The sequence below is a fragment of the Callorhinus ursinus genome, unplaced genomic scaffold (assembly GCF_003265705.2).
Source record: "Callorhinus ursinus isolate GAN/ISIS: 27379988/994484 unplaced genomic scaffold, GSC_fseal_2.0 scaffold2, whole genome shotgun sequence".
Taxonomy (NCBI): domain Eukaryota; kingdom Metazoa; phylum Chordata; class Mammalia; order Carnivora; family Otariidae; genus Callorhinus; species Callorhinus ursinus.
In genome coordinates, this window is record NW_027397064.1 from 25,129,608 (window position 1) to 25,153,241 (window position 23,634).

The 23,634-nt window shown below is 39.0% G+C and overlaps 1 protein-coding gene across 4 annotated transcripts in view; it reads right to left on the reverse strand.

Moving 5' to 3' along the window:
* Window positions 1-23,634, reverse strand: part of UNC80 (unc-80 homolog, NALCN channel complex subunit) — a 228,889-nt gene that overhangs the window by 92,103 nt on the left and 113,152 nt on the right. For 2 of the 4 annotated variants that reach the window (XM_073879220.1, XM_073879217.1), the window contains exons 25-29: window positions 21,570-21,703; window positions 15,583-15,748; window positions 10,316-10,519; window positions 8,419-8,519; window positions 3,188-3,388 (exon numbers count right to left, since the gene is read on the reverse strand). In XM_073879220.1, coding sequence (XP_073735321.1) covers window positions 3,188-3,388; window positions 8,419-8,519; window positions 10,316-10,519; window positions 15,583-15,748; window positions 21,570-21,703 — 806 coding nt within the window. The remainder of the gene's footprint in view (window positions 1-3,187; window positions 3,389-8,418; window positions 8,520-10,315; window positions 10,520-15,582; window positions 15,749-21,569; window positions 21,704-23,634) is intronic. The other 2 variants (XM_025892412.2, XM_025892403.2) reach the window with 1 other exon arrangement.

The window sequence follows — 23,634 nt, forward strand, 5'->3', positions numbered from 1 at the left end:
TCATGAGAGAACAAAAAAGAGCTTGCAGAGGAGGCTGGCATTTTGAAAATAAAATGTTTATTGCAGCAGACTCAATACATTTTTTCAGCTCTTCACCTGCATGACTAATTTAAATATGTTAAGATTAGAGAACATTTAACTCTTGCTTTACTTTCTCTTTGTCTTTCTAAAATGTAAGCATGCCTAAGGTTGGCAAGCCTCTTCTGCTGCTTCGGGCCAGTGTCCTTGGTGGGCTAGGGGTAGAGGGCACTCATGAACTAGACAGCCCACTCGGCCGTTCAATATTTACTGGCCCTCTGCTCTAAGAGAGGAACTCTGGTAGGTATCACATAGGAAACAGTGTGCAAGACTGCCAGGTTCAAGTTTATAATTAGGTGGCAGAAGAGAAATAAGGATATAAGGGGCCCCATCTTGCAGGCAGAGTGATCATAAAACTCTCAGCGCTTACCACTACTCAAAGGATAAAGACTAAAATCCTTGCCACCGCCTGGGCGGCCCTGCGTGGTCTGGTCTCTATCCGCCTGTGCAGCGTGCTCAACAGTCCCTGCTCCTCCAGCCACGTCCTTCGTACTCATTCTGTATTCAGTTAACATCCATGCATCCTTCAGTCAAAACTCATTAGTCACTCTATTGGAGAGGTGGTCTGATATCCCCCGACAAGTTCAAAGTCTTGTTCATAAGCTGTCTCAGCACAGTGTGTTTCTTTTTCCCAGTTTCACAGCAATCTGAGGCATTAATGTCTGTCTCTCCAACTAGGTTGTGTGTATCATATGAAGACAGGAGCCATATCTCTTTTGCCCATTATTATACTCAGCACATGGTATGGACCCAGCATGTCCATCGGTTCTTTAAAAGTTTGTTGAATATATACAAATGGATGGATGGATGGCTGGATGGCTGGATGGGTGGATGGATGAATTAATGAATGAAGAATGAGAAAAGCACGAGTAAAAGGCCATTGTAATTTAGAGGATGGAGGGAATGAAAATAACATTAATCATCCACCATAGTATGTCCTGTGGTTAACACTGGGAAGATCAGTGTTTGTGACTAACATAATAAAATAAAATTAAAAAAAATAAAGCTAACCAGATGAAAGTTAAAAAAAAAAAACAACACTGGGAAGATCATAAATGGTTTCAAGGAAAAGGTGGCATTTGAGTTGGATCTTGAAGGATGTTTGGGTTTGGCCACATACAGATTACAGGTGAAGGAATAGCTGGAGCAGTAGGAAATCTCAGAGCATGTATGGTGAACAATGAACATTAATTTAGGTTGGTATATTTTTGCAACTTCCAACATATATGGTTTTCTCCTAAAACTAAGGGAATTTCTATATGAAGGAGAACTTACCTAAATAAAAAATTATATACATATCTATATACATATATACACATGAATATATATATATATATTTATGACATCATTGACAGTTCATGAAGTTACCCACATTGATCTATTCCCCAATGATTTTCCCTCAGAATATGTGTAGTTTGAATACCATGAGATACAGCAGAGTCTAGTTAAAAGGCTCTGGATTTGATATTCCATCTTTCTAAATTAAAGTCTAGCTATGTATGTTACAGATGTGAACTGTGACAATCTCATTCTTCTGAGCCTCTACTTTTTCGTTTGTAAAGTAGGGAGTACAGTGTCTCTTGCACAAGGTTTATAAGAATCAAAAAGCCCTTTGTCAGTGATATATACCTGCGTTATAGCCTCACATATATGCTTTGAAAAAAATACTCAAAGATCCTATCCCAGAAGGCAAACGGCACACCTATGAGAGGCATGAAATACAGATCTTTTTCTTTCGGATCTCTTGTATTACCCCAAATTTCTTCAATGAACTGTATTATAATTAAAAAAAAATTCCTTTGTGAGTGCTAAAGCATTACAAACTGCTGCCTGACTCAACTGTAAATTTTTTGTTACTGCTCATATTCTCCAGTTGTTTGATTTGAATTTTATCACCTTCCCCCCCACCCCACCAAACCTGGCTTGCAAACTCCTTAGGGGAAGGATCCTCTAAGACTACTTACTTATTTTTTTATTTCTCCCAGAATATCTGGTCTCATATTGTGCCAACAGCAGGTGCACAATGAATGCTCACTGAAATGAATAGGTATTGTATCAAAATCTCTTTGTAAAACCACTTGTGAGGAGCAGCTGCAGGGCCAGCCAGAAGCACTCGGTCAGGCGTCTTGGCCATCGCGCCTGTTGTGGGGCAGGTGGGTGACCCGGGGCTCCCCCGGCAGGAGCACGGCAGCCCTGGTTCCTGTCTTCAGCTCCTGCCAGCTCAGCTGCTCGGTGTACTTGTCAGGAAAGAGCGGCTGAATGCTTAGAAAATGTAAGAGTTTCTTAAAAGAGTTTCCTCTGGTCTGATTTGACCTAGATTATTATTTATCTGTGAACAGTTGGGCCATTTATTACTCATTCCTTAAGAGGGAACTGATAAACTATGTCAGTTTCCTATTACCACTGTAACAAACCACGGCAAACTTCGTGGTGCAAAACACCACAAATGTATTATCTTATGGCTTTCCAGATCAGATCTAAAATGGATTGGCAGGGCTGGGTGGCTTCTGGAGGCTCAAGGGAATCATCCATTTCTTCACCTGTTCTAGCTTCTAGGCGCTGCCCCATCTTGTGGCTCATGGCCACGTGGCTCATGGCCCTGTGTCCCATCTGCTTCTGTCTGCTTCTGTGTCTCATCTCCTTCTCTGACTCTGACTCTCTTACCTCCTTTTTCACTTATAAGGACCCGTATGAGGACAATGAACCCACCTGGATAATTCAGGATAACTTCCCCTTATTCCCATAGGCAAGATCCCTCTTGCCACGTTAAGGTAACCTATTCACAGGTTCTAGGAATTAGAATACAGACCTCTTGGGGAGACATTATTCTGTCTACCACCATACCCTACTCATCACCACCACCCCTACAAATTCATATTCATTCCCAGAAATAAAACAAAACCTGGGAAAAGATTCCATGTATGCTCATGGATATGAAGACAAAGCACCTGTCTTTCTTTGCTCACCTTCTATCTTTGTTCGAAATCACACAGATCTGTAACCTGGTTTATACACCTGCCATGGCCTGAAATTGGCATTTCCAGAGAAAAGACTGCTGCGACATCATCTTCCCTATCGGAGGCATATTACCCTGTGCCCCTTCACTCACCTCTTTCTGTTTCTTGCCCCGGAGAGCCACACCACTACAGCTGTTGCTCTCCCGGAGGGAGTCCACGGTGTCTCCGTAGAGCAGCTTGATGGCTCTGACCAGCCGGGCACAGGAGCGGCTGTGGTGCAGGTAACAGTGAGGGTGGCAGTAGTCAATGTGGGTGCAGATGAAGCTCTGTTGATTGCACAGCAAGATCATGACCTGGAACACACACGTCCCTGACACTCAGCCAGGCAATCAGGGTTGAAACCACAGTGAGTCACTAAGTCCCGCAAGAAAGCAAAGTGTTACAAGGCTTTATGTACTTGGCTTCTTGGCTCTCTCCATTCACGCTTGATAGAAAGAGCTTTTTGAAACAAGAAAAGGTTAAGTGACCTCGAAAAACTCAAACCAATTACTATGGAGTGCATGATTTCCAAATAGTTTCAAATAAAGATTCTAAACTTAAACCACATTATTTTTGCAGCTCTTGTGTTGTAGAAGGAGCCAGGTAGAAGAGCATCAACTGGTGAGAAATTCTGTGCCAAAGGATTTGGCTGGCCTTTGACAGCTGTGGGATGTTGTTAACTCCAGCCTACCCGTGTGGAATTGAAAACACTTCCGCATCTTCTATTTTGGCCTAAAACCTTCAACTGAGCCTGAACCCAACTATAATGCTTCATTTCTTCTCTCTACAAATTAATTTTTCTCCAGCTTTTGAGCGATTCTAGCTCTTGGGGTTTGATCTGGCTCAAATCCTCCCATCACCTAGACTTCCCAAGTGGGATTCAAGAACTCAGTTGTTTTAAAGGATATGCTTCTTTTAAGATAAGGAATGAAGGCCTTTGAGTTTGTAACTTCTGAAGTTGCCTTCCTAAAAAGACAATAACTCTCCAATGTCCACAAGGCTAGTCAAATATGCATAGAATAATCTTCTGAATGTGTCCATCCTTCATTAAAACCATTTCCCACCCCAACACCTAATCTGTGAGAGACTGTGTGCCATATTGGATGGAGAACATAAAGTAAGTCTATGTGGACAAGGCCAATCAAGCATACTAGGTAGGGCTGCCACGTATTTCCTCAGGAATGAGAGGGTCTGCTTACTCTGAGGTGAAGAAAACAACAATAACAATCAACTCCACACCCCCGTCAAACTCAGATAACAATATCTCATACTCTTCAAAGTTAAAAAAAAAAAAATAGGTGTTGTCTGAGCAGAAATCCAGATCTCTCCTGAGCTTCACTGAACATCCCTGCTATTCCTGTACATACTGGTATGAAGCAGGGCACATATAAGAACTGTAAGGTTTCCCTTGTTATTCTCAAATCTGGATACTAAAGAGAAACACCAAGAAAGTTTATCAACAACAACCGAAACCAAATAAACACACAAACGATCATATGACTGGACTTTAGTTTAGAAGATTCTGATTTAGTAGAATATCTGGGGTGGAGGTGACCTAGAAATCTATAATTTTAAAGTTATGCTCAGGGACGTCTTTTTGGTAGATATATTTTGAAGATGATCCCCAATGATCCCACTTTCTGGTATTAATGCCTTTGTGAAACCACCTCCTGTTGAGTATGGGCTGGCCTAGTGACTTGCTTCTAACCAACAGAATGCAGCAAAGGTGAGGAGTTATCACTTCTGTGAGTAGATTGCACAAGACACTGACTTTTCTCTTGTTACCAGACTCTCCTTTATTGGCCTTGACAAAGCAAGTTGCTATGTTGGAAAGGTTCACAGAGCAAGGAAATGAGGGTGGCCTCTGGCCAATAACGAGCTAGGAATTGAGGCCCCCAGTCTAACAGTTCTTGAGTAACTGAAATTCTACCAATAATCACATGAGCTTGGAAGCAAATTCTTTCCCAGTCAAGCTTTCAGACAAGACCTGAGTCCTGTCCAATACTTTGATTGCCACCTTGTGAGAGAGTCTAAAGCAGAGGACCTAGCTAAACTGTGCCAGGATTCCTGACCCCTAGAAACTGTAAGCTAATAAATGTGTGTTGTTTAACATACACACATCTATATTAATATATATATTTGAATATATATATTTGGATGCATAAGATTGCATTCAACAAAGGCAGTCAGGACCTGAAAGACAAGATATGGAGAGAAAGGGCATTGACTGCAGTAAGCACAGTGTGAGCACATGCCACATTTCTCCTTCAGGCATAAGTGGCCGAGGAGGCAGGCAAAGCTTTAGGCAATTTCATGAGAACTGGAAGATAAAAATTGGAGTTCAGAATTGGGAGTAGAAAAGGGAGGTTTGGAGAAATGAGACTTGGCACTTGCTTTCTAGGCATTTGTTGACTGAGTAGCTAAGAAGCCAAGCAGAAACCAGCTGACAAGCAGAATGGAGATTTTGACAGTTTCAATGTGATGGAGAAGCAAAACTGGAGTTTCTGCCCCATCAAGACTGGGGGCACACCCCAGACTTTCACTGGGAACCTTGGAATGCTTCATACTAGGAGGGGTGTGTTGGGAGGGGGGTGGGGTGTCGGGGGGTGGGAGGTGGATAGCAATACTACAGGTCAAGTCAGCTTTGTCCTTGATAGGACTGAGGAGATCTTTACTATCTGCCAAAGTATAGGGTGAGTCCTCTCTGGAGGGAGACAGCATCATTGGGAGCCTCTATAAGTCTACATTTTTTTTTTTAATTAATAGACTTTGTTTTAGAGCAGTTATAGGTTTATAGCAAAATTGAGAAGAGTGTACAGAGAGCTCCCAAACACCTCCTGCCTCCACACATGCACAGTGGCCTTCATTATCAACATCTCCCACCAGAGTGGTACGTTTATTATAATCAATGAATCTACACTGCCATGTCACTATCATCCAAAGTGCTTAGTTTACATTATGGTTCACTCTTGGTGATGTACATTCTATGGGTTTTGACAGTTGTATAATGGCATGTATCCACCACTGTGCTTCTATAATTTTTCACCCACCATACCAATGAAATCACTAGGCATATTAAGGAACAGACTAAGAGAAGATAATAGATTCATATATTGGAGTTATCAGTCATGGATTTTAAATGTGTATGATCAAAATGAAAATTAAAAAATATTTTAACTGAATGATAATGAACATATGATGTATCAAATGCATGATACAGCTAAAGCTGTTCCTAGGGAACATGTATAGTTTTAAATGAATAAGTTATCAAAGTGGTTGGAAATCAGTTATCTAAGTATCTATATCAAGAAATTAGGGAATGAAAACATGTTAAACTCAAAGAAAGTAGAAGGAATTAATAAAGGTAACAGGAGAAATTAACAAAACAAAAATCAAACATTCCCCGAATGACAAAACCCAAAGCTGAATCTCTGGTTAATAAAACTGACATACTTCTGGCAAGATTGATTAAAAAAAAAAGAACGAAAGATATAAGCTACCAACATCGGAAACAATAAAGATACATCATTGTAGATCCTACAGAATTTAAAAGGATTTTAAGAGAACATTATAAATACCTTTTTGCTAATAAATATAAATATTTGGATTAAATTACAAATTCCTAGGTGGGGAAAATGTGCTCGAATTGTTCCCAGACGAAACAGAAAATCTGAATGGTCTGAATCATATTACATAAGTTGAATTTGTAATTAAAAACCTTCCTACAAAGAAATGTTTAGATCTAGGTTTCTACTTAAAGAAGAAATAACACTGGTCTTACACAAATACTTCAAGGAAAACTAAAAAGCATTACTTAAGGAAATTTAAGAGGAAATTTGAGAGATAGGACATAAATTAATAGAGGGATAGACCACTTTACACATTAGAAGACTCAAGAGAATAAAGATTTCACTTCCCCAAATATTAAGTGATGCTTATATTTGATATAAGGCTGACTTGAAAGCTTTTTTATAGAAATTAACAGGTGAGGGGCACCTGGGTGGCTCAGTCGGTTAAGTATCTGACTCCTGATTTTGGCTCAGGTCATGATCTCAGGGTTGTGAGATCGAGCCCTGCATTTGGCTCCATGCTGAATGTGGAGCCTGCTTAAGATTCTGTCTCTCTCTCCCTCTGCTCCTCCCCTCCTGCTTACTTATGTTCTCTCTCTAAAAAAATAAAAAGTTAATAGGTGATTCTAAATGGAAATGAATATGACCAAGTCACCTTGAGGAAGAACAAAATTGGAGGATATACCCTTATATGAACCAAACAAACTATAACACAACACAGTACATAACATATGACATCAATTATATGCATTTCAAAAACAGACAAAACTAATCTATAGTGTTAGAAGTTAGGATGGTGGTTACTGTTAGGGGAGAGTAGTGACTGGTAGAGGGCGTGTGTAGGGCTTCTAAGGCATGATAATGTTCTTGACCTGCTGGTGGTTACACAGATTGTCACTTTGTGAAAATTTATTGAGCTGTACACGTAGGTTTCCTCTGCTTTTCAAGATGTAGGTTGGACTTCACTAAAGAGTTTATTTTAAAAACAGCTGCCTCAGAGAATCTCAAAATTACGTTCTGGGGGTCACTTCCAGCCAGTTCTGGGGATTAGCCAGTTGTGTAGACACAGTACTGTAAACTCTGAGGAGCGTTATGTACCAGCCAGCCCTTACCTGACCCTACCAGGAAGTCAGATGAAAATCAGAAGAGATGGTACAGAACACACCTAAGATCAATAACAGCGCAGGCAGTACCCTGCTAGTTGCGGATCTGATGTTAAGCTTCCTTAACTTTCTCATCCTTTCCTCATGCCCAGCCTGAACCCTGAACTCTAATCCATGCCCAAAGTTTCCCTGAAATCCCCTCCTGCCCATGATTTCTGAGGAGCCCTTTGAAGTGTAACCTTTGTCATCTTAGGATCTCCATGTTCTGGTTTACAATTAGATGTATACAGACACAAGACTGACACCATGATCTTGCTCTTGGCATTTGTGGTAACCTGTAGAAAGCTGACGGTAATGCTTCGTCTGTGGTACCTAGGCTGTCTTGGTCACCAAACTGACCTGGTCCCTCAGGGTTTTTCCTGACTTATGTTGACCCACAAGCCAGCCATAACAAAGAAACTCTGGTTTTTGTTAAGCTTGAACTGAATACAATCCCACAGAATACCAATCCTAGTGAGGATTCAGAGGTTCAGCTGAAATAAAAGCCTATGGTTTTTCTTAGAGGCTAAATTGGATTGATGGTTTTCATATACTCTTTCATCCTTACTCCATCGATCTTTCTCAGTGCCAAAAGAAATTGATCTCAGGTCTCTTTCTGAGATTCCTACTTACATGCAGCCATGACATGCTCCTGTGGTAATTTTCCTCTGTGCCAGCAGTGCTCATTCCCTCTGGCTCGATGCTGGGCTCACTTGCACTCCAAGGACTCCCTTCTTCAAAAGAAAAATGCCAAGAAAGGTTATACTGTTCGGTCTCCCTGGAGAGCACGTTAGTATGTTAGAGTTGTCCATGCTTTTGAATCCTAGGGCAGACTACCATGGCCCAGTGGGTTAACAGGGCATAGCACTGACTTCAGTGGAGGAATGTTAATAGGAGCTGTTCCCTTCACCACCAGCTGAACAGGCAATTGCAAAGACATTTATGATCTCTGTTATGGTGGCTTCCATTCTGAGACATGGGAGCAGAGAAGAAACAGAGTCAAGTCCTTGAATTGCTGAGATGAGCAAGTTATTGATTGAGTGTGCTCAAATCCACTCCAGACTGCCCAGACCTTGCAGGTGTAGTTAAGTAGGGACACCAAGCACCCTGCAGTGGCCATAAGCGTGCTGCTGCCCCCTCTGCTGATGTGACTAGGGCTAGTGTCACGCTCTCAGTGCCCCCTAACTTTGCTGTCAGACTTATCTCAAAAATGATGGTGCCTCAAAAAAACCAAAAAACAACAAAACAACAAAACAAAACAAAACAAAACAAAACAAAACAAAACAAAACAAACAACAAAAACAAAACCCAACCAAAAAACCTAAGGGAATTTATAAGCAATTGTGGTCAATCATGGACAATCCTTGACAATCTTTTTGTCTAAACTCTTCTCTGCAGAAAAGTCTGGAGACATCTCTCTCAGGAATTCACATTATCTACCACACAAGAAAGCTTTGCCCTCAAATCTAAAAGCTTTCCTGGGTCATGTCTGTGACAAAACCATGCCTCTGGGCTGCCTATTTTGATTCAACTGGTCAGGCTGAACTAACCAATTCAAATAATTAATTGAAATATTCCCCCCCCAAACTAATTGATGACATTCTTACAACTTCAGGCCTGTAACAAATGAAGTCACAGGGTTTTTTTTTTTTTTTCCTACTGTCTTCTTAAAAAATAAGCTGAATCTTAACTAATGCTTAAATTAGTTATTTTCCAAAGTGAGGGAGGGTTGGTGTAGAAATACTTCCTATTTTAGACTCTCTTTGATTAGATATACTCAACTTCTATTTCAGTAGACTTGATTGATAATTTATCCATATTTACTCACTGACTTCTGAAACAACTTGCCTAGAAAGGAGAGCTTTCTATTTTGCTCCTCATACAGGGCCTGAGTGGCAAAGAAAACGTACTTTAACTTTTACCTGATAGCTAAATTCTGAGCAGCTGGTGAGTCCTATCCGCATACTTGCTTACTCTTTTTCTTGCTAGTAAGATGACCATCAGGCTCATTGGACTAACACATTTTGGGATTCAAGAGTCTCTTTGGATCCTACAGGGACAACCTTCACCTCTAATGCTTTGATTGTATACAGAGCTCATGCTCAGATACTTAACATACTTTATAATCATCCCTTAATTCATCTTTAGAGCATCCCTTCAGGGTAGGCGAGGAGGAAATAGAATTATTCCCACTGAATAGTTGGAGAAAACAAACCCCTGAGACATTAACTGACCCCCTGAAGGTCATAGTCAGGGCTCGAAATCTCTCCACTCTGAGAGTTTTGTTCTTCTGACTGTGAAATAGGGACTTTAAAACACAGAGGACCTTTAGGTAGCTGCCCCCATGGGAATTTCTACATTTTGCCCTGCTCTAAAGGGCGGTGTGGTTTTCAGACTGAATGTGTGGTCTAGCCTGTGGCTCTGCTCTCCAACTCCTGATGTGTAAGAAAAATGGGCTTCAGTTGTTTCAGGATTCAGGGCCTGTCTTCCTACCCCCCACGTCCCTGCACACCCCACTCCTCTATGTTACCTAGGTCAGTGACAGTGTCCCTGCTCTGGGACAGCTGCAGCTCCTCAGCCTCGGACTCTGAGTCCTGCCGTGGTAACTTGCTGCTCTTTAAGCTGCCGACCCGGCGAATGCTGGACAAGGAACCCCCCTTCTTCACCTGGAAACTGCGGGTTCCTTTAATCTGGAGCAGGCGGGAACCTCCTATCCTGATCTTCCTGCTGGGAACTGTATTAAAAGAATAAAATAGGGCTTTTTCCCCCTTAGTTTTCCCCAGCCAGTGTTAGATCCAAGCTCTCCCCAACTTGTCCCTGAACAGCCTCCTCTCTGTTGGCCGGGATGAGCAGCATGTCTGGACAAGGAGCTTCTCCCCAGCCTCCGAGTCAGGCAGCTTTGTTAAGCAGGCAGGAGGCTGGGTCCACCAGGAAGGGCTGGTGCAGCTTCTTTCTTGCACACATAGCTCATCAGTGCTGGGAACAACCTGCTCTCTTTCTGGCCCAGGGTTCACAAGCATGAGTGTGCCCTCATAGCACCGTGATCTCAGACTCTTAGTACATTCACATAACATCATTGCTTGATTCAACAGAACCACAAACCATTTGCTTTTGTCTTTCTTTTGAAATGGGACTGGCAGAGTTATGTGAGTTATGCAAACCCCTTCACGTAACCCCTTCCTTTTGGAATACCTCATTAAGAAATAAAAACAAGAGGCGCTTCTCTCTCCAACAGTCAGCAGTGGGTTCCGCTCAGCTCCTCAGCAATGGCACTAAAGGATTTGTTTTCACTGGTGTGCTTTGGGTGAACATGAGTGTGAAATAGTTCCATTTTCAATGCACCTAGTGATGTCATAGCATCCTTCTTTCAGGCAAAAGGCTGGGTGGGATGTGAGTCCAAATGGTGCAACACCCTGAGCCAACCTTACAGTCTATATGTACCATGAAGAACATGCATTATTCATCTTTAGTGTTCTGGAAAAAACAGTCATCAGTGAGGAAGATAAAAGGGTAAAAGAAACACGTTTAAACTTGAAACCTACTTTTTTTTTCTTTTTTTTTTTTTTTTTTTATCTAAAGCATCTTTATTCCCCATAGTCATTTACACTCCTACGTCCCCTTCCTTTGGAGATTTGCTGTTGTCACCCAGTGATTTGATAAGGACGGGATAAAGAAAGTTTTCAGAGCTTAGTCATTATCAAGAAGGGGCCATTATTTTTGTAAGATTTTCTTCTTACAGAAACAAGATTTCTTATGAATTATTTAAGGCATAGATATTAATATTTTTAAAAGTTCCAATCAGAAAGATTGCATTTTAGCCTTGGGTTGCTCACTCACAGGAGAGCGAGTATGTGACCGTGAGAAATGGTATAGCACTACAAGATGGTAATTAAATGTAGACTTTCAATGCCATATAAAGGAGCCCAGAAGAATTCCTGTTGAGTAATGTGCAATGCTTAATCTCTGATTTACCCTTGTGATTGAAAAAGATTAAAATCATCACCACTGAGCTGGCAAAGACCTCCCCGAACACATCTGGACAGAATTTTACATCTGGATAGAAATTCTTGCAACCTAGCCAGACAAATTCCGCAAAGACTATAGACTATCATGCTCCATTATAATTATAGCACAAAATTCATCTGCTGCATTTTTTCAGTATTATTTTTAGGCTTAACTGAGGCTTTAATGACCCACCTGAAATACATCTGAAATAGAATATTATCATTTTTTAATGACTACTAATACAATTTCATGTCAAGATAGATTGGGAAGTAGAAAAAAAGTTTGAGAGGTTTTTTTTCCTTTTTCTTTTTTCTTTTTTTTTTTTTACACAAGATACTCTCTCGCATTCTTTGCCTGATTTCATGATACCTCTTACCATACAAATTTGGGAAAGTAACCCCAAATTAACGTGACCTGAAAGAAATTCAATTTTGAGAACCTATTCTACTGCCAAAGATAATTGGAAATATCCTGTAGCGCTAAAAATCAGTGTTTAAGAATTATGGCATTGATTATTTACAAAGGACATAGCAGTTAGAATTCAGATTTGACGTTGTACTTGAAAACCATTAGTTGAGCTCATACAGCATTGAGTGTCAGCCTTTACCTCCATGACAACATGAATACGAAAATGAAACAAATACATCTAAATTGGATAAAACATCATTTTCCCTTTTCTCTCACCTCACCCATTGTCTCCATTAGCAAGTCCTGCTAGCTCCACGCTTCGAAATTTCCTAGGATTTTGAAAGGCCCATTACTTATTTCCTGGACTAATGTAACTGCCTCAATGCACTTGCTTACTCCCACTCCCACAGCTTGACTCATCTTTTCAATACATAAAGCATAAATACACATATTATATCACCTTTCTGCTCAAAACCTGCCAATGACACTCAGACACACTTACACAGAATTAAATTTCTAACCATATCTACAGATCCTATTTATTTGCCCTTTGCCTACCTATCTGACTCCATTTCCTGCTGATCTTCCAAGTCATTCTGTAACCACCATGTTGGTCTCTTTGCCCTTTTCGAATGTTCTACATTCATTCCTGCATCAGAGCCGACTTCTCACTGTTGTGTCTGCTTGGAAGACTCCTCCCTCAGCACTCTGCATGCCTGGCTCCTTCACATCATCTACGTCTCTGCCCACTGCCACTTATGGGGTCCTTCTCTGACTACATCCCTCCCAATCCAGGTCACTACCAATTCTCTGACCTTCGTTTGTTTTGCTTCCTATCATTTGTCTTTACTTGAAAGTCTAGTCTTTGATGTTATTCACTATCATGAACTATTAGCTAATAAAAACTGAAATATATGTGGGAAATATTTCTTCCTGTTCATTGCTGTATTCTGGGAACCTGGCCTAGCATATAGCAGGTGCTCCATAGATGATTGTTGAATAATCAGACACATCTTGGTGTCTGTATTTTGGAAAACCAGTCTTAGTTTGTTTGTGGAATGTGGATAAAATGATGTGGCGGACCTTGCTTGGGGATTTTAGGCAGGTATTTTTAGTTTATGAATTATTTCATATTTGTTTTCCTTGGTAGAATCTGAATTGTCCTCAGGTTGTTTATTTCAAGAACAACAGTTTTAGCTTTTATAAAAACAGATGGTATAAAATTTTAAATAAAATTTTAATAATGTAATTTAGCAGAGTCCCCCTGGCTTTAGCAGCTGGTATCAACTTATCAAAGGATTAAGGAATATTGAGGAATCTTCAAGATTTTTGCTACCAGTAAAGGACATTTTATGAATATGTTCTTACTTTATAGTTTCAGCTTTCTGTTCATTTATTAACCAACTTTCATATATTAGCATAGCTGTTCTATGAGGTGAAAAAATACTAAGCATTTGTGTTTTTGAACATCAAAGGAAATTTACATAAATGATAATCATGAAATTAAAGTGTTCTTAACAATTGATCTGATGTTTTATTTTTTTAAATGGTGTAGGATTTACTCTGTGTCAAGGTTAACCATGTCTGTATTAGGAATTTTTACTTCAGCTACTTTAAGCAATAATTAGCATAACAACTTTGAATAGGCAAAAAAAAAAATCCCCTTGGGATATATTTAAAAATGTAAGTTTGTCATCATATGCAGTTAGCATTATCTGAAAAAGTAATAGTTGTAAAAATATTGACTTGACACTTCTTCATGCTCAGAAATTGCTAAGACTTGGCTAATAAATTGTTGTTTTGCCATGAATTCAATACAATAGAATGACTATTTGCATTTTAAAAATGTGATGACAACAATCTGACATTAAAATATTAAAAAACTTTTCCAGTGTACCTCCATTCCTTAGAAGATTTTAAAGATTTTATGTTTTCTCTATCTAGGGCTATTCCTTCCCGGAATCATTCATTCCTTCAGTTATCCAACATTAACTGAGTCATTTTCTATAGGATACCAGAAAATACATAAATGCATAAAATAATCTTTGACTCTTTTAACAAATGTACTGATGTTCTTTTAGTCAAAATTCATTAGAAAAATATTGAAGGGCAGTGGAATTTAAGGACTAGCAAAATCAGAGAGAGATGTTAACAGTTTAAGGAGCCCTCGAAAGCAACTTAAAACTTGGTAATCTTTAGTTTATATTTAGAATTTTCCACATGGGTTCTAGTCTATAGGCTCATGATATAAACAAATAACAATTATTTATTCTATACGTATTATGTACCAGGTACTGTGTTTATGCTTGGCTTGCATTGTCTCATTGAAAGCTTTCAATATCACAGTGCTGTAGTTGTCATTAACCTAATTTGAAAGAGGAGAAAACTGTGGCTTAGAAGGTAAGCAACTTGGACAAGGTCATACGACTGGTTGTTATAGCTTACCATTTTAAGATGTAGTTTTTTTCACATTTTAACACATCTGAAATTGAGATTTGTCTTACAATTGATGCCATCTTAGAATAACTAGTGCCAGGGAGCAGTTGTGACACATTTGTTATTGCTTCTGTCCATGAGAGCATCTAAAGCACCAGCAACAAAATGTACAGGATGGTGCCAGTATCTTTTATCTCCAAGGAGCCAAATGGTAGTTGGGTGAAGGAGTGCGCGAGGTGGTAAGTCAGATGTGTTTGGCAACGTTCTCGAAGCAGGTAGTGAGTACGAGGTCAAGCTAGCTTCATATAGGTGCACGCTGGCTTACGTACCTAGCACCAACAGCTTTCCTTCTTTTACAGATTCATTTAAGACATGACGTAGTATTAACAGTCTAACGACACAGAGGACATTATCCTAGAGAAAAAAACATGGACACTGACAAAGCTGAGTTGAAAAGCGATTAAGAAATTTGAACCCAGAATTGAAGATCGTTTAGAAAAACTTTAACCAGTTTCTTCTATTTATATGTTCCCCCCCTTTTTTTTGGCTGTACAAGAATGATATGTATTGATAATAAAATCTGCATCTAATTAAGTCTGAAAGTCCTCTTTCAGTAAGAATGAAACGCCGACTAAATGATAAGAAAGTATTGCATACAGGCTGAATGGGAAGTATTTTTTCTTTCTTACTGGCACACGAAATAATGGTTCATCTGACACATAACCGATGGCATCAGTGGGATATGGAGAATTGCTGAGCTGGAATTACAACCCAAAACTTCTCCGACTGTCGCGTCCAGCTCCTAACTAGCATGGTTAAGTGGACACAGTACTGTACATAGCCAACAGTTTTGGACTTCTTTGGGTGTACAATTCTGTAGTGTGGACCCCAGGCCAAATATCCTATGAGAAATACTGAAACATGAAAAAAATTCTTGCTTTTCAATACCTTTCTTCTCCTCGGCCCCTGCATCTGATTTGAGGGTGTGGCAACTACTGTGGAGGGAATCTTTGGAGTCTTCATTTTCATCCAGGACCCCAGCAAAGCTGATCTTCCTCTCATATCTGTGCCGGTCCAACTCAGGATCCAAACGAAGTCTGCAGCTCTCCAAGTCCTGTGATGTCAGCGAGAAGGAGTACATGAATGCTGGCATCTCCTCAGCACTGCATTGGTCTTGTGGCAAATCTCCCTCCATTTTGAATTGCGCCCAGCTGAATTGCACAGAGCCAAATTCCTCTTTCTCTAATGCCAATTTCAGATTGTGGCCATTAAGGATGTTTCTTGAATTAAACAAAATCTTCCCTAACTCATAGTTTTTCCCTTTTTCTCACATTTTATCTTTGGAAAGCACACACCTTGTTTCAAATCTAGAATTAGCTTCCTCACCTTTTTAACTCTTTGTTCACAGTTTAAACTGCATCTTTGGCACTTATCTGTTTATTAAATGATCATGCATTGAATATGACTGAGAGACAGAATAGGAACTTAGAAATCAGACTTGGAGGCAGAATAATGCCCCCCTCCCAAAGAGGTCCATGCTCTCATCCTAGGAATAGGTAAATATGTTAACTTACATTGCAATAGGGATTGTGTGCCTGTGGATTTAGCTTAAAGACCCAGAGATGGGAAATTATGTTGGATTAGCTAAGTGGGCCCAGCCTAATCACACAAATCCTTAAAAACAGAAAGCTTTTCCGCTTTGAAGATGGAAAAAAGGACCGTGAGCCAAGGAATGTGGGTTGCCCAAGAAGATGGCAAAAAGGCAAGGCAACAGTCTTCTCAGGGGTCCCAGAAAGGAGCACAGCTTTCTTGACACCTGGACTCTAGCCCAGTGAAACTCTTATCAGACTCCTGATTTCTAGAATTGTAAGATACTATGTTTTTGCTGTTTTAAACAGCTAAATTTCTGCAGAAATAGAAAATGAATAAAGAGGTGATGTTGGAGTTTTGTAGTGAGGATTTAAAGGTAGCTTAGCAAACAAGTGGAGAAAGGCATTTCAGACTTAAGAAGTTTCATATGTGAGGTCCAGAGGCTCAAAATACGATCAGGCATTGGAAGAATTTCTCACTCCCTTCCAGAAATACAAGAGGGGTTCCATGATTGTCTGCTTATGAACAGTGTGAGCCCATACCCTAATGTAAGCCTTGGGGAGGGAAAGTTGGAATTTGGTCGATGAAATTGAAAACTGACCTATTCTGTGAATGCAGATTTGTCCAATCAGAAGATCATATTTAACTGTTAATCTGTAAAACACTTTTGGAGGACCTGATAAAGGAAAAATATATAAAATGCTAATTTTATTTCTATAGAGCATTTTTTTCTAAATATGACATAAGTCCTCAGATTCATATAGATATAGAAAACAAAAATATTTTTTAAAAGCCCATTTTGCACCAAGATTGAAATTTTATGGTTTTGTTAATAAATGAAACTTTTTTAACAGAAAGATTTATTTATTGGATAGAGAGAGAGAGAACATGAGCAGGAGGGGCAGAGGGAGAGGGAGAGGGAATCCCAAGCAGGTTCTGCACTTAGTGCAGTGATGAGGGGCTCCATCTCACAACCCCAAGAACATGACCTAAGCCCAAACCAGGAATCCAACACTTAACCAACGATGCCACCTGGGCGCCCCAATAAATGAAACTTTAGACTCTACATGATGTTTCTTCTTTTCCTTTTAATTAAGAACAGAAGTTATACTTTGGTACCTAGAAAATTAGATCACATCTCAAAAAGTAAAGGAACTACCTGGAATGTGTTTAGCATTTCAAAAAATATTCTAGGAATACAATTGTTTCCCTGAAATTAATCCCTTTTAGAAAAAAATAGAAAACCTAATATACTTTGTATTTTAGTAGCCAAATTTAATCACATAAATTTCTTACTTGGGATAAAAAGTAATATAACAACTCTGATTCTCAAAAGTCGTTATCTCTTCCAATGTCTTCTTTCATCCATTTGTCAAAATCCCAGCTCTCTTTCAAAGCTATATTCAAATGTGACCTCTTGCAGAAAGATTCTTCAGGTTTTTCCAGCCCCTTCTTTGCCCAAACATGGCCCTTCTGCTTCCTTCTCAGGGTCACTTTATATCTCACACCAGGAAATAATTTTTTATGTGTTGGTTCTCCTGTTTCAATATATTTATCTCTGTATCACCTCCACTCCTCTATCACACTACCTTTTGTTCATAGTCTTACTCCCAATAAATATTCATTAGTTAGTCTTGGTATGTGTAAATTGTGTTTTGCTTCTGATTTTTTAACTTTAGGAACATTTGGAATCCAGCAGCATATTTTTTTATAACCTGATTTGTTAAATTCCATCAGCATATTTGGTACAGCCCCTAGCAAAATCTTGCACCAAAGCATCCAATATGTTGCTCTCTCTAATGAATGAATGTAGACAACAGATTTCCTTACGGTTTTTTTTTTCTTTATTATTGTGGACTCATCTATCCATTGGATGGGAATTACTTGTTTTAATTTATGTTGTTTGGCCATTGGTTATTGGTTTCACTAAATCAGTTGGTAAAGATGTGAATAGACCAGCAGTTTTACGAACAAAATTATCTCTATTATTTCTTTATTGTTTTCAAGTTTGGAAGTTAATATTTAGAAAAAGATTTGATTATTATGTTATTTTAGATTATAAATCTTATAAAAATGCTTTTTCTTTCTTTAAGACATTATTTATTTGTATGGTTTATGAAAACATTGAATATGTATGTTACCAGAAGCTCTTTAAAAAAAAAAAAGCACATTATTTAAGTTGCATCTAGGGATCTGGGAAAAAAACTGTTAAGCTGATAAAAATATTTTTTTATCAACTTTTAAAACCTTTTGATATCATTTTGCCTTTTCTTTTACCTCCATCCCCCAACCAATCCAGTGAGTGGCCTCCTGGGATTTCCTGACCCTATCCAAGAAACAACCGTGGTTAAACGAATTAACTTTTTTTAAAAAGATTTTATTTATTTATTTGACAGAGAGATACACAGCGAGAGAGGGAACACAAGCAGGGGGAGTGGGAGAGGGAGAAGCAGGCTTCCCCCTGAGTGGGGAGCCCAATGCTGGGCTGGATCCCAGGACTCTGGGATCACGACCAGAGCCGAAGGCAGACACTTAACCATCTGAGCCACCCAGGCATCCGAAACTAATGAACTTTTATTTAAATTATTGTACTTTCGGTTCTTTTGCTTTCTCTTCCACGTTTTGGATATAACTAGGACTTTTTCAAACAGAAATTTCACCTGAAAATCTCATCCATTTTGGAAAGGGCCCCTTATGGCAATTTCTGTCGAAAAGACTTTTTCTCTCATAGAAAGTTTATGTTCCTGATTTTCTTCCATCCTCAAGCCACAGATTCTAGAATGTCTGTAGCTTCTAATATGATTGCTTTACTACCTTATACTTTTATTATTTTGTACATTAGGATAGTTATTATTTTTACTGTTATTAAAAATGTTACTGAACTAAAAAAAATTTGTTTTCAAGATCTATAGATACCCTTGCAGGAAGTGTTTTGTTAAAACTATAATAGTTCATATTGATGGTAGTTATGCTTAAAGTGTTAGACTCACTGTTTAGTACAATTTCGTAAAGAACAATTGCAGCATTTACAGTTTCTGTGTTGGTAAAACAGTTTTATTAAACTCACTGTTTGTTTATAGTAGGTTGGAATATAACTTAAGGTATGTGTGTATTTTTTCCCCCATCAAGTAAAGTTAGATTAAAAACAAGAAAAAGCTTCCCATTTATTTTATAAAGGTCACATCCCAACATAATGCATACCTACACTGGACAATAAAAATCCCAGGGTAATGAATGAAGGATCTCTAAGGCCTTGTTAAAGGTGATGCTGTTGTGAACGCTTTCCTCTCCTTGACTGAAAGACTGAAGGCTCTGTTTTAGCTTAATTTCTTGCATTTTCCACTTGACTGTGAGTTGGTTCTACAGCAATTTTTAAAAGTTTTGTTTTGTTTTTTTGAATGAAATTTACTGTAATAATAAAGGATAATTAAACTCTAGCTTTATGGAATTGAAAGGGAGAACAAAAATAACTGGGTCAAACTTTAAGACTTTTATTTTTTTAAGTCACAATGGATCAGAATGGTGATCAAATAAAAATCTGAAAAAATGAAAAGTAGATGTGCCACCATGCTTTTATGAAGGCTTCAGTATAATTAGAATGTTGACAAAGTAGCACTAATAGAGGTCTCACAGATCAGATATTTCATCCCACTTGATTTTAAACACACATGTTGGCCTTGATTTGATTTTATAGAGTAGTCTCAATATAACAGTAAAGGTGACATTCAGAAAATTAAAGGCCCAGGTTAATAGGAAAATGGAATAAGAGCAGTAGGAGGAACTTCCCTGACAGCAAATAATGTAGTTTCACAGTCCAAATACCAGTATGTTTCTCTTGAAAACATACATTTTACCCACAAATGTTTCCAACTTGAAAATATCCATTTTACGTTTTAGAGAGTGAGGGAACAGGTCTTCCAGACGTTGGAAAACCAGAGGTAGAGGCAGTGCTCAGGGATAACAGCACCGATTCTTCTGTTTCCCCGCAGGGATTAGGGTATGGCCTTGTTCATGCCCAGTCTGGTTAAAAAAGCAGGAGAGCTGGTGGACCGTAAAATTGGCGAAAATAGAGGTGCATAGACTGCGTAACAATTTTTCTGGTAGAGTAGTCTAAGTCCTGTGTAAATGGAAATTAAAAAGAATTTGGTTTCTCGGCTCTGGCTGGATGGTGCCTGTAATGAAAGAACCACTGGAAACTTGGTGCCTATTAGAGGACTATAGGCCAAGGAAATCGGCTCTGAAGTGTGCCCATCCCACACACCCTGTGAAGACGCCTGGTCCTTGCAGAGCGTTGGTATACTCTGCTAAACAAATCAGGCCTTAATGGTGCAGGAGTATGCGTGCGCGCGCGTGTGTGTGCATATGCACGCGTGCACGCGTGCGTGTGTCCATGTGTGGCCTCCTTCTGACTATTTGCATCCATATGAAGTACGGCAGGAATAAAAATATATGTTTAGAGATGTTTACGTGCTAAATTCTTAAGCAAGTCTTTTTGCCCATAACTTAAATGAGAGAATTCATTGGAAGCACATTTCTATATGGATTTATGAGCTGTTAAATTTTTATGACAAAAAAAAATTCTGTCAGTAATTTCTAAAATATGCTGCTGGTAAAACTCCTCATAGTTTGCAGAGTAAAGGAACCTAAAGGCTTATGAGAGAAGATTCACAAGGAAGTAAGCATTGCTAAGAGAGTCACTCAAAATAGAGACCAAAGGATACTGAGGAAGCAGGGCCTATGTATGTCTCCTGTTTCACTTCTCAGAACACCATGAAGTTTTTACTTTTGTCAATTGCCACTTGTCGACTGCAATTCCACCGCCTTCTGGAACACATCCTTCTACTTTGGATTAAAATAGAGATCATGTAACACCTGTTAGCTAAATAGCCAATCCTGTATTAGATAGCTTAAACTCTGCCAGCACCAATCATAATTCTGTTCAAACAAGTTATATAATCTTATGGTTTTCACCTTTACAAGCCTGTTCACAATTCCAATTTGGAGCACACTTTTCATTTCCATGGACTCTGTGTCTCCCAGATGGCAATCCCTAAGACCTCTTCTGGGTCAAAAGGCTCTTAGCCATTCCTAGCATGACTGACAGTGATCGATCCAATGTTTTACCCAGTGGTGCTATCTTCAGTAATTTCAAGGTCAACTTCAGAGTTATTATTTTTTGTAATAGAAAAAAGAGATTTTATATATGAAGATCCCTTGGTTGAATTTTTTAAGTTATATGATACATCTGGCCATTGGGCATTTGAGGAAACTGTGGAGACTCAAAACCTAGCCACATGTCTGACCTCTCTGAGTAGCCAGATTATTAACACCCATGCTTTACTTACCACCAGAGGCTCCGTGCGTGGTCTGGGCAGGCAAGAAAAGGTTTCTCGCAGGAAGGTAGTGATCTCCAGGAGAAGTTGGCACGCTGCCATCTTCAAGGCAAAGGGGCAGCCACATTTAGAGGGGTTCACAGTACCTACAGAATGAAAGAGTTCCTTCATAAAGAAACAAACCAATAAAAAATACAGAGAGGCACGGTTTGATGGACAAAGCTACACATGTCCAAAATGAGACTGTATATGAGAATGTTATCTATTCATGTTCAATTGACCTATTCCCTTTAGCGTAATCTGTGCATTACTTTTACCTCTCTCTTCCTCCATTTTGTAACTCAATAGTGAGTTCCTTAGTGTTAAAATATCAGTCAGTAAGAACTAAGTTATTTTCCTTAAGGCTCATAGAGTAAAAAAACACAGCCCACTAAGCTAGAAAAGCCTTTTAACAAAAACAGAAATGGAAAGCAGTCTTGCAGGATTTCACACTGCTAATTTAATCAGATTTAGACTATGTACAGGGCGGTGAACTAGTTTTGGCACTACAAAAATCTTGCCAGCTCATTTTATGAGAGTTATCTATCTTGAGGGCAGTGATGTTGCTTCCACTAGCCCAGATGTGTCTCTGCAGCACAGACAAAGCATACTTGATCACCTCTTTCATACACATCATACAAGTTAGCCTATCATATTAAAACATAGCTACACTAGAAGTAGGCAAATACTCTCCTTTGCTCTGAAGAATATCAGCCTTTGAATGAGTAAAATGTTGCCTCTATCATAGACCCAGATTTTGCTCTAAAGGCAGATAATGGCAGATAATGGCCAAGGTGACACCAGAGACTTTTAAAATTCTTAGGATTAGTTCTCAGATATATGTCATCACTAATCCTGCAGAAAATTTACCTGTGTTCAGAAAAGAAGACCAAAGCAATGTTGAGTTCTGCCTCTCATAAGAGAAATAAAATACTTATCTATTTTGAATCAAGGCATCAAACAATCACAGTATCATTACATATCAACATTCCTAGACATATTTCTAAAATATTTCCTGTGTATTAGGCTTTCTTAATTGAATAGGATATATATATATACACATGTATGTGTATATATATATATATCATGGCTTATACTGAGAGTGGGTGGAAATTATGTTCTTTCTGAAGATATCTGGTTATCACTTCCTCATGAAAACCATTATTTTTTCTCCAGAGATAATATGTGGATAAGGACATTACCTCTTATTAAGAACTGAAGAGACAAACTCCTCTAGAATTTCTAGACTGATACTTTCTTGAGGCATAATTATATTTTAAATGCAAGATGAGTTATGTACTGACAAGAAAGTAGAAATAAGCCAGACATTCCAATCTTATATTCAGTGGAGACTACATAATTCTAGAAATTGTCTGGATGTGCAATAGTTTTTAAACAATAATCTAACACTAAATATTCAGTATAAACTTGTGGATCTGTCCCGAGGTTATCATCCAGATTCTTCTTGTTAATCCTGTAAACAATGAACTTGGTCTTAGTCCAGGCACTCTGTAACTATCATCTGAAATATTCTGTCAAAATGAACAAGAATTGAGTCCTACATGCTCTCATCAAAAAGCCTAAGTACCAGGCATAACAAATGGTAAAAGATACTTCTGTGGTCTCATGGAGATTAAAGTTCATTTTGGCCTGTGAGGATGCATCCATCTAATGTTGCTTTAGCTCCTCTCTGTTCTGAAGGATCCCTAGGAGATCCAGGGCAGTTGGGGATGGCTTCTGATAGGCCTTCACTAGGTTCTGTGTTTGCTGGATAGCCCTCAACTGGTCCTAAGGATTAGACCCAATTCCGTTCTCCATTCTACAATTCAGAGGCATTCTAGGATAGTCTAGACTCTTGTGAACTTGAGGGAATCTTTGGAGGCCAATGTTCACTGGTAGGCTGAAAGACTGATGTCAGAATTTGGTGTTTTGTCAACAGCTAAGTCAAGAAAATTGGCTCCGATGCGATAAAAGCTGAGAAAGGGTAAAGAGATGAGAAAAGACTGCAAAAAAAATCCTCAGTATAAAAGTGGGAAAA